Below are 11,177 nucleotides of genomic sequence, written 5' to 3'. Positions count from 1 at the left end.
TGTGGTGGGGGGGTCGGGTGTGTGTGTGTGTCTGTGTGTGTGTGTGTGTGTGTGTGTGTGTGTGCGTCTGTGTGTGTGTGTGTGTGCGTGTTCTCATCCGTGCGCGTGTTTTCATCAGCGTGTGTGCGTGTGCGTGCGTGAGGGAAGAGGAGAAGCTCGTCCCTTTTCCTCTACTCGCTTCTGATTGGTCAAGGCAACGACTCAGGAATTTCATGCAACTATTTAAACAGCACTTTGTCCCCCCTCGGTTCAAAGTTAAGTTTGCAAAGGACAATTCGCAACACAAGACGCACGTCACCCGCATTTCTACATTTTGGACTTTCTAAAAAAAAAAAAATTTGACCGCTTAGAAATACTCCAGAGGAATATTGTTGGATTAATTTGGAGGATTTTTTTTCTCCTCTTCATTTTGTCTGCTGATTTCTTCAAGCAGGTGGGTTATATTTTTTCATTTTATTAAAATTGTTTAAAAATGTTATTTATTTAGTTATTTATCTATAAATATACAAAATTATATATATATATATATATATATATATATATATATATATATATAATTATTTTGTATTTAAATAGAAAAAAATGAATGCGTTGAAAATAAAAATAAATGCATTTAGTGTTTATAATTATTATAATTGACTCCATGAGATGTCTGCTACCTGCCTGTCATTTAGTCTGTATATAGCTGTTTGTTTTTATTTATTCTTTTATCCTTTCTTTGCCATTTTTGTATAATGATTTCATCAAGTGAGTGGGTTGGTATTATTTTTAATATCCTTTACAGATTGTACATATATGTTTTTACATTAATTTGGTACGTTTTTTACTCAAACAAGGAAAATGTTGAATTGTAATTGACTCCATAAAGGCCTTAAATGCTGGCAATCTGCCTGTCATTTAGTCAGTCTTTGTAGTCAACTTTTTTTTTTTCTTGGACATTAGACTCATGATTGCACACAACAATGTGTTTCCTCCATTTCTATCTCTACTATATAGGGAACAACGTATTCCTGCGCAATGAAGCTGACTGGGATATTTTTGCTGTTGATGCTCTGGAGCTGCAATGGTGCAAGAGTGGCAGGTGAGCAACAGGCACTTTCTCTCTTCTAAATGATTGCAAAGATATAGGAGACAATTGACTTCTGATTATCTTCACGCGTTTTTAGAATTGTTTCGACGTTTTGAGGAAGTTGAGGAAAGGTTTGAGAACATTAATACTCAATCTTCTGCCTCAATATTTACAAGTCAACAGTCTGAAATATTAAAACCTTGTGCATTAAGAGAGGGCAGAGAGTTTCCAATTCATGTTGGAAACAATGGTCCCCAATGCAGTTTCCAGACAAGCTTTCACTGTTCCTTATTAATTCGTCCTCATCCTCAGAGAGCCGAGACGACAACAGTGTGTTCGACCTGTTCGAGTTGGTCCAGGTCCCCAAGAAGAACCATGGGGTCACCCAGGTGAAGGGGGACGACCCCTACAGCCCGGCCTACAAAATCCTCAACCCTGACCTGATCCCCCCGGTGCCCGAGGGGTCCCTCAGGGACCTGGTGGACTCCATCCACGCCGAGAGGGGCTTCCTCCTTCTGCTCAACCTCAAGCAGTTCAAGAGGACCCGAGGGGGCCTGCTGACGGTGGAGAAGACCGATGGCTCTGGGCCCGTGTTCGAGCTGATTTCCAACGGCAAGGCCAACACCCTGGACATTGTCTTCTCCACGGAGAACAAGCAGCAGGTGGTGTCCATCGAGGACGCTGACCTGGCCACGGGCCACTGGAAGAACATCACGCTGTTCGTGCAGGAGGACCGAGTGCAGCTCTTTGCAGGCTGCGAGGAGGTGAACTCGGCCGAGCTGGACGCACCCATCCAGACCATCTTGACACAGGAGACTCCCACCGGGGCCCGGCTGCGGATTGGCAAGGGGGCCGTGAAGGACAGGTTCATGGTGAGAATGCTCTCGGGCATAGAGGGGGGATTGTCGGTGCAATATTTCAGTTCACTAATTTTCAAATTGTTTTATTATCTTCAACAATATGCACCTGTGATGCTTTGTTCTGTTAAGATTATAATCAGTTCATAAACATGTTATCTTTTTTTCCAATTCGCTTTGCATGGGTGGAGTTTGAATTCCTTTAACACTTCTAATGATACGTTTCATTAAAGTAACTTAGGTTATGAGACCAGCCCTGTTTTATAAACTGATTTTGAACTTTGAACTTGTACATGATAAGATACATATTTACACATTTATTTATTCCTCGGGGGGGAATTCAGGTGTATCTACATGTGACTGTCCTCCTTGCAAAAAGTGATCCTGATCCAAGTGGAATTTAACCTGTATAAAAAGGAAATATTTGTATTATTATTATTAATAATAATAATAATAATAATAATAATAATAATAATAATAATAATAATAATCATTTTGCAGGGGGTGCTCCAAAATGTGCACTTTGTGTTTGGAACTACCCTGGACGCCATCCTGCGCAACAAGGGATGCCAAAACTGTGAGTAATCATTAGCAGTATAACTTGAGTTTCTTTTATTATGCATCACTCAACTGCTTGTTTTTGCTGCCAAATTGAGCTTGGCTTTCATGGTGGGAATGTGTAGTGCTCTCTGCAAGTTGGCTGACTTAGCGTCAAGGAACATCACTTTACAAATCCCACAGTCTGTCAAAACGTTTGTTCTCTGGATATAATACAGTTGATACAGTTCTGTTTTTAAGGTCATCTTGCTGTCTCATAGCATTTAGGACATCTCGTCTCCAATGCACACAATTCATAAAATAGGCCAAACAGGGACTTAGAGTTCTCTCTCATTTGCAGCCATGCCGACCGACACCCTGCTCCTGGAGAACCTTAACGGCTCCTCTGCCATCAGGACTGAGTACACCGGCCATAAGACCAAGGGTAAACACTGCATGTGTCACACGGATTTCCCATTAAACTGTTTTAACCAGAGCCATGTTCCCCAGCATCACCGGCTCACATCTGGCAATGAGACGTCAGTCTAGATGGCTCAGGACTGTCACTACACTAAGATGAAAGGAAGAGTGGAGAATTGAATATCCAAAGTCTAGACCCCTCTAAACTACTTTCTACACAGATATTTTTCAATACTATGCTGATTTAAAAATATGACTGCCCAGCTGTTGACACTCAGTGTGTGTGTCCCTGGTGTAGACCTGCAAATGGTTTGCGGCTTCTCCTGCGAGGACCTCGCCAGTATGTTCAAGGAGCTGAGAGGTTTGGGGGTGGTGGTCAAGGAGCTGTCCAACGAGCTCCGGCAGCTGGTAAGAACCAAGACCCAAAAAGACCAAAATGGACAATAATTCTGAAGGATTCTCTTGGATTGGAAACCTTAGTCATTGAACCAATTTCCATAGACTCTTAGATGTTACTAATTTGAAAACAAGATTGAAGTTGTTTTCAAACAAGTGTTTAGTGTGGAGAATGTGTGATAAATATTAATGTTGAAGTTAAAAACAAGTAACACAAAAGGCACCACCATTCTCTCTATTTCCCCGACCTTCCCCTAGACGGATGAGAACAAGCTGATCAAGAACCGTATCGGCATTCACAGCGGCGTCTGCATCCACAACGGCATGGTCCACAAGAACAGGGACGAGTGGACCGTGGACGACTGCACCGAGTGCACTTGTCAAGTAAGTGAGCTTTGGGACTTCCAAACGTTGTGTGTGTGTGTCTTTACGAGTCAAGTGCCTAAACACACACATACACACACACACACACTCAAGGACTGGCTCCATGCCAAAAGAGGTTGTTTGTGGTGTAAAGGACGTCTAGAGCCCAGTCTTTATGGTTTATGTCCAACGAGGCCTGGAGCTCCTGAAAGAGCAGCGTCGAGTCTTTAATTAAAAACTTGACTCGAAAAATACTCATTGATCCAATTCTCATCCTTTGTGATGATACTTTTGAAAGTCCTCCTCCCCCATTGCCATCTTTCCTTCTCAGGGACAGCGGTTAAGACCTAAGTGTGTTTGGTTTAAGACGTTTCCCTGAGTCACCACGAGCAGACTCACGCAGGTCGTGTTGGCAGGGACGACTCTGCTTGTTTGGGGCTGAGTGCCCAGTCAGGCGTCGGAGTGAAACTACCTTGTATTATTTGGACTCATTTCCAGCATCTTCTGACCCAGTAGGCTGCTGTGTTGTCTGCAGGGGGTCTCTGTCTCCAGCCAAACCCCCCCCACCTGTGAGTTTCACTGGCACAGAAAACCCAGGCAAACTTAGAGGTAGTGCAGAAATCTTCGCCCCATGCCTGCACATGGACATGGATTAAACTTTGTCCCCCTGGTAAAAACTGTCCGCGTCAGACACACTAATTCGATTGGTTTGCGTTACCCACTAATCAAAGGCTGTGTCCAATGGCTCCGGACACAATTTAAGAGCAGAAAATTTGCCGACCACTTCGGATTGAACTTTTAAACTAAGGTCTGGCAGCATTATGAAACAAATTATTAACCATGGGGCTTAACATCTCTACCCCTGTAGAACTCTGCCACGGTCTGTCGTAAGATCTCATGCCCGCTGATCCCCTGTGCCAACGCCACTGTGCCCGATGGAGAGTGCTGCCCACGCTGTGGAACACGTAAGTTCTGCCATTTTTAGCTACCTCATGAATGGGCAGTTTAGGCCAGAGCACATGAATATGAGAGAGAATGCACATTCAAACACTGCCCCTATTTACAGACAAGAAAGCCATTTTAATGTTATTTTTTGAATAAAACAGAAAAGCCACAGCTATTTCTCCTAATGTGAATGTTCGAATTCAACGAGAGCCATGTTGATTTTATAGATGATCTAACCGAAACAACATTCCCGGTTAACTGAAAGCCCTCAATGTGTTTGGAACATTGGGGCTTTGTGTCCAAAAACATCTTTGAATCTTTTGAGTTGTAATGGCAGTAATTGGCCAAATTGGTTAAAGTGGGATGGAAAATTGGTCGGCTGTTTTAGTGAAGACATCTTCCACAGAAGGAGAAGTGACATGTTCCACATGCCTACAGTGTAAGCGCTCCCCTCAAACCTAAATAAACAGGGAGAGCCCCCCCCCCCCCCCCCCCCTTCGGCTACTTGTTGAGGTTGCTACAGGCCCGCGGCACTGTTTGCAAAGTGTGTTTCCCTCTTTAGGAAAAACATACGTATGTCAACGGGGCATCCCGGCATATATCAGAGGACAGAGCCTGCCTCTATTTCATTTTCCCCTCTTGCTCAGCTGGTCGGCCTCTTCCCTAATTTCCCTTCTACACTCTCGTTCGCTCTCTCTCTCTCTCTCTCTCCACTTTAAGAGCCTTCCCTCCTCCATTTGGGTAGGAGGGGTGGTTCCCTCCCTTCTCTGGATCTCTGGAATAGCTTTTTTTATTGTCTCTGTCTCCCCCCCCCCCACCCCCACCCCCACCCCCCCTTCCCGCACAGCGAGCGACTATGCAGAGGACGGCTGGTCCCCTTGGTCTGAATGGACCCATTGTTCCGTGTCGTGTGGGCGTGGCATCCAGCAGCGCGGGCGCTCCTGCGATCGCATCAACAACAACTGCGAGGGCACCTCGGTGCAGACCCGCGACTGCTACCTCCAGGAGTGCGATAAGCGCTGTGAGTTCTCCCCCAATGAGTCTTCTCGGGTCCTAAAGTTATGATGATGATGCCCTCAATGATAAAAATACTGACGCAACCTTGATCTCCAATCTTTAGTCAAGCAGGATGGCAGCTGGAGCCACTGGTCCCCGTGGTCGTCCTGCTCAGTTACCTGCGGAGCCGGCGTCATCACTCGCATCCGCCTCTGCAACTCCCCCACCCCCCAGCTGGGAGGCAAAGACTGCGAGGGCGAGGGCCGGCAAACCGAGACGTGCCAGAAGTCTCCGTGTCCCAGTAAGACCCACTTGCTTGATTTTAATGTCAATCTGAATGTGATCTTGCCGACACATACTAATTTTTTTTGTGACCGTTCAGTCAATGGTAACTGGGGACCGTGGTCACCGTGGGATACCTGTACAGTCACCTGTGGAGGTGGGACCCAGACCCGTAAGCATCTGTGCAATGACCCGGTGCCAAAATACGGTGGCAAGGAGTGTGTGGGCGACGCCAAGGACACCCAGATGTGTAACAGGAAAGCCTGTCCAATTGGTGAGTCACCCTGACCTTTGTGGAAAAGTTGCAACAACAGTTTTAAGGTAGCATGTGTAATGTTGGAGGTCCCTTAGAATGCTGTGTGGTGATGTCGGTCCAACATTGCTGTTTTGTCCAGACGGCTGCCTGTCCAACCCTTGCTTTGCTGGAGCAAAGTGCACTAGCTTCCCCGATGGCTCCTGGAAGTGCGGGAAGTGTCCCACGGGCTACACCGGCAACGGCATTAAGTGCAAAGACATTGACGAGGTAAGACTTGTCAAACTCATTCTGCTTCTATTGCTGCTGTGCTCAATCTTAGTTCCCATTGAGATTATGTCATTGACACTGTGGCTCTTCGACAACAGTGCAAGGAGGTTCCCAACGCCTGCTTCGAGTTCAATGGCGTGCACCGCTGTGAGAACACAGATCCGGGTTACAACTGTCTGCCCTGCCCTCCACGTTACTCTGGACCCCAGCCCTTTGGCAAGGGTGTGGAAGAGGCCGCTGCCAAGAAACAGGCAAGTCCAGTCCAAGTCAATTCCAGCCCGCATATATCAATCATTTAATCAATCAATCAATCAATCAATCAATCAATCAATCAATCAATCAATCAGTCAATCAATCCTCATCTATATATGTTTTACTTCTCTTCTTCCTCCAGGTCTGCACGCCCCGCAACCCGTGCCTGGACGGAAGTCATGACTGCAACAAGAACGCCCGCTGCAACTACCTGGGACACTTTGCCGACCCCATGTACCGCTGCGAGTGCAAGCCAGGCTACGCCGGCAACGGACACATTTGCGGAGAGGACACGGATCTGGACGGCTGGCCCAACGCCAACCTGGTGTGCGTTGAGAACGCCACCTACCACTGCAAGAAGGTTGGTGGCAGAAAAATCTCTTTGCATTGGTTAGAGTCATGAGATGCCCTCATGCCAACTGCCAATAGTCAAAGAAACAAAGAAACCAGACTGGAACCATAGTGAAGGGTTATGATGTCCCTGTGTCATTAACTATATCTCATTCTTGAGTGTTTTCTCTCCCTGCAGGACAACTGCCCCAACCTCCCCAACTCTGGTCAGGAAGACTATGACAAGGACGGCATTGGAGATGCTTGTGACAATGATGACGACAATGATGGCATTCCCGATGATAGGGTATGTGAATGAATCCGGTTAGAGCCGGTGAGAGAAACCGTGCAGGGGTTCAGCTACTGTATGTCTATATGAGTGTGTGTGTGTGTGTGTGTGTGTGTGTGTGTGTGTGTGTGTGTGTGTGTGTGTGTGTGTGTGTGTGTGTGTGTGCGTGTGTGCGTATGTGCGAGCATCCGAGTGTGCGTGCACGCGTGTGTGTGTGTTTGTGTTACTCTCTGGGCTCGAGGCCATTGAATGCAATTTCTTATTCATCATTCATGCTGGCCATTAAAAAGGTAACATGGGGGCGGTAAGGAGGGGCACTTGACACAGCAGCAGGAAAGCAAATGTTTCTCCCCCTGTCGAAGCCAAACCGCAAATTCCAACATGGTGGTATAACTCTGAAGGAGCTGCTGTGTCCCCCGTTAATCCCAATGTTAGACTTGGGACAGAGCCTAAATATAAAGCTCCCTTTCATCCTGGGTCCCCCTCCATCCTGTCAACAGATCCATAAAAAGCAACAAGTTCGACACCAAAAAATAAAATAAAATTGATATCAAGAAAGGCCCAATGGATGGTTTATCCTATATTTATTTGTCCATTCGAAATTTAGACTTTTCCCTCACATTTCTCCTCCCTTCTGAAACAGGACAACTGCCCATTCATCTACAACCCCAGGCAATATGACTATGACCGTGACGATGTGGGCGACCGCTGCGACAATTGTCCGTACAACAGCAACCCGGACCAGACGGACACGGACAACAACGGAGAGGGCGACGCCTGCGCCGTGGACATCGATGGAGATGGTAAGCATAGCCATGGAGATGATGAAAATTCTCAGTGACCTGTCAGTTTTTTTGGATGCATTTATATAAACCACATAAGGAAATGAGACAAAAAGGTAATTGCCGTTCAAAGTAAGGTTTGAGGAACAGCCCGGAAACTGACTTTGCGTTTGGTGTATCCAGGCATTCTGAACGAGAAGGACAATTGCCCCTACGTGTACAATGTGGACCAGAGAGACACCGATCTGGATGGTGTTGGAGACATGTGCGACAACTGCCCATTGGAGCATAATCCCGATCAGGTGTGTATATTACCCCCACCCTCACCACAAATCAACCTCCACCCCCACCAGTCCACTGACTATAATCCACTTTTTTTTCAATCACCCAGTGAATCTCTCTTTCAACTCAGGGAGAAAGCTTTAATTATATTTGCTGCTCTGTGAAGGTAGAGGCCATCTCCCTGCACCGCTCAAGGGCATATCAGTTTAATAAGGCTTATTCAGGGGAGGGCGGGCTTAGGCCCCCTTTCAATGGCCCATTGACGTTCGCTGATCTTCGTGCTGTGAGATAGGAGGCTCGAGAAGTGATGATTACTGTGGAATGGCAATCTGCACAGCAAGGGCCTATTGGGTTCACCTGTGCCATGCTACACTGGAAATAAGGAATGTGTTAAACAACGGTGCACAGTAGGAAAAAAAGGATGGTTGGGTGCAAAGGGAAGACAAGTGAGTATATGATTTAATCACCAGAAAATTGAGTTATAAAAATAATGTAGTAATAAAGCTGGTGAGCACCTCAGCATGGTATTTTTGATTCTCAACACTAGCAGTTAAATAAAGCAACGAAAAGCAATAGCTCCTGCTCCACCTGCCTCCACATTCTTCCGCCCAGCTCTTCCTTCTCGCGGCTAGGAAGTGTGTGTTACGCTGCCAAGAATGACTTCAATGCCTTTGCTGCGGGCTGCGACGGCTTCCCTTACTCTAGCCGTTATGGGAGGCACAGGGAGTCAAGCGAAAGGGCAGCGCTTAATTGTTCGGAAATGAAAACTGCTTACAGATTTTGCTCGCTGACACATCTCAGTTGCATTCACAAGCCATCTATTTTGCTGCAGCTGTCAAAATGCTGAAATGGTGATGGTTCTTGCGCCGTTGCAGGTGGATTCCGACGATGATCGTGTAGGCGACAAGTGTGACAGCAACCAGGACATTGACGAAGATGGCCATCAGAACAACCTGGACAACTGCCCCTACATCCCCAACGCCAACCAGGCTGACCACGACAAGGATGGCAGAGGAGACGCCTGCGACCATGATGACGACAATGACGGAATTCCTGACGATAAGGACAATTGCCGACTGGCCTTTAACCCCGATCAGCTGGACTCAGATGGTGAGTTGAAATAACAGACACATTTGTCTGGGGTTTCTCAAACAAATGAGAATTCCAGCTTTCCAGAAGGCCTTTTAAGAGGCCTTGGTGCAAACATTTTTTCTTTTGCACATGTTATCCAGGTGACGGCCGTGGTGACGCTTGCAAAGACGACTTCGACCAAGACAACGTGCCGGACATCTACGATGTATGCCCAGAGAACTTTGACATCAGCGAGACAGATTTCCGCAAGTTCCAGATGGTTCCCCTGGACCCCAAAGGCACCTCCCAGATAGATCCTAACTGGGTGGTACGCCATCAGGGCAAGGAGCTGGTCCAAACCGTCAACTGTGACCCTGGCATCGCCGTGGGTAAATAATTCAATGGGTGAAACTCTCATGGTTCTCAGGTCTCTTGGATTTTAATACCAATGAGATGATCTGTCTGAATAACGCTATGCCTGAATAACGAATAATGCTATTCAACGCTATTCTATTATCTCTTAGCAGAGATTATTGTTCCTTTGTTAGCTAAACTACTGGCATTAAGCTACAATATGTCAGTTTTTCACCTCTAATCCACTTTTGTCTTCACCACTCACCAGGTTATGACGAGTTCAACGCAGTCGACTTCAGCGGCACATTCTTCATAAACACAGAGAGGGATGACGATTATGCCGGCTTTGTGTTCGGCTACCAGTCAAGCTCCAGGTTCTACGTGGTGATGTGGAAGCAGATCACGCAGACCTACTGGTCTAGTAAACCCACTAAAGCCCAGGGCTACTCCGGCCTCTCCATCAAAGTGGTCAATTCCACCACAGGTCCAGGAGAGCACCTCAGGAATGCCCTGTGGCATACGGGCAACACGCCGGGACAGGTAACTTCAAGTTTTCTGCAAAAACAGGTCCCAAAAAAGGTTGGGGTTTTTATATTTTTTCGAATGGAAAAAACAAGAGATCCTCATATGTGTGTTGATTTTCCCCATTTCTCAGGTACGCACTCTGTGGCACGACCCTAAGAATATTGGCTGGAAAGACTTCACTGCCTACAGGTGGCATCTGATCCATAGACCCAGAACAGGACACATTCGGTAGGCAGAGGCCTTCATTACTTACCAGTCTTGGAGGTTTGCTATAGTTATTTGTTTCTCAATTGTCTCACATTTGTTTTTTGTCACTTGTGGCACATAGAGTTGTGATGTACGAGGGAAAGAAGATCATGGCAGACTCTGGGAGCATCTACGACAAGACCTATGCCGGTGGAAGGCTAGGTCTTTTCGTCTTCTCGCAAGAGATGGTTTACTTCTCAGACCTCAAGTATGAATGCAGAGGTATGGGTTTCTTATATCATACATGTTACTTTAAATGAAAATAATCACCATAATACCAGGAATTTCCTTTTTCTGTTGAGCCATCCAGTGTAACGGTCCATGTCTCTATTTTACTCTCTCTTTTTACAGATGCATAGAAGCATGGTGCAGGAAGATCCTGAGAATGCACCTCTCTGTATAAAGCACGAACTTGAACGTTTAATTCTGATGCAAAGTCCAGGGACCGATTTTTATCTCCGCAAAAACACTTTCTTCTGCGGCATGGACAGGGCCTAGAGGGCGCGTGGTCAGACTCAGGGGAACTTGAAGCCCGGAGTTTGGGGGGTACTGAGCATCAGAGAGACCTCTCTACACCCAATACCAACCAACCCCAACCATCTGGCCAAGAGTGTGGAGAGCTGAAAAAAAACACTTAACGACCCTTCTCCCCCTTACC

The 11,177-nt window shown here is 46.5% G+C and overlaps 1 protein-coding gene across 1 annotated transcript in view; it reads left to right on the top strand.

Annotated features, from left to right (window-relative positions):
- Window positions 1-320: 320 nt before the first annotated feature.
- The window catches only part of thbs1b (thrombospondin 1b), a 12,339-nt gene continuing 1,482 nt past the window's right edge, over window positions 321-11,177 (top strand). The window contains exons 1-23 of the mRNA XM_079996541.1: window positions 321-433; window positions 997-1,081; window positions 1,382-1,941; window positions 2,428-2,503; window positions 2,825-2,908; window positions 3,182-3,291; window positions 3,538-3,663; window positions 4,511-4,607; window positions 5,435-5,608; window positions 5,708-5,884; window positions 5,966-6,139; window positions 6,261-6,388; window positions 6,487-6,639; window positions 6,783-7,001; window positions 7,170-7,277; window positions 7,903-8,062; window positions 8,225-8,343; window positions 9,199-9,433; window positions 9,556-9,783; window positions 10,017-10,288; window positions 10,404-10,501; window positions 10,602-10,741; window positions 10,871-11,177. The exon at window positions 10,871-11,177 is cut by the window's right edge and continues 1,482 nt beyond it. Of these exons, the coding sequence (XP_079852667.1) occupies window positions 1,018-1,081; window positions 1,382-1,941; window positions 2,428-2,503; window positions 2,825-2,908; window positions 3,182-3,291; window positions 3,538-3,663; window positions 4,511-4,607; window positions 5,435-5,608; window positions 5,708-5,884; window positions 5,966-6,139; window positions 6,261-6,388; window positions 6,487-6,639; window positions 6,783-7,001; window positions 7,170-7,277; window positions 7,903-8,062; window positions 8,225-8,343; window positions 9,199-9,433; window positions 9,556-9,783; window positions 10,017-10,288; window positions 10,404-10,501; window positions 10,602-10,741; window positions 10,871-10,878 (3,510 nt within the window). The 5' untranslated portion in view covers window positions 321-433; window positions 997-1,017 and the 3' untranslated portion in view covers window positions 10,879-11,177. The remainder of the gene's footprint in view (window positions 434-996; window positions 1,082-1,381; window positions 1,942-2,427; window positions 2,504-2,824; window positions 2,909-3,181; window positions 3,292-3,537; window positions 3,664-4,510; window positions 4,608-5,434; window positions 5,609-5,707; window positions 5,885-5,965; window positions 6,140-6,260; window positions 6,389-6,486; window positions 6,640-6,782; window positions 7,002-7,169; window positions 7,278-7,902; window positions 8,063-8,224; window positions 8,344-9,198; window positions 9,434-9,555; window positions 9,784-10,016; window positions 10,289-10,403; window positions 10,502-10,601; window positions 10,742-10,870) is intronic.

Source organism: Zeus faber (genome assembly GCF_960531495.2).
Source record: "Zeus faber genome assembly, chromosome: 2".
Classification (NCBI taxonomy): domain Eukaryota; kingdom Metazoa; phylum Chordata; class Actinopteri; order Zeiformes; family Zeidae; genus Zeus; species Zeus faber.
Note: the sequence above shows the minus strand (reverse complement) of the source record. Positions and strands in the feature narration are given on the sequence as shown.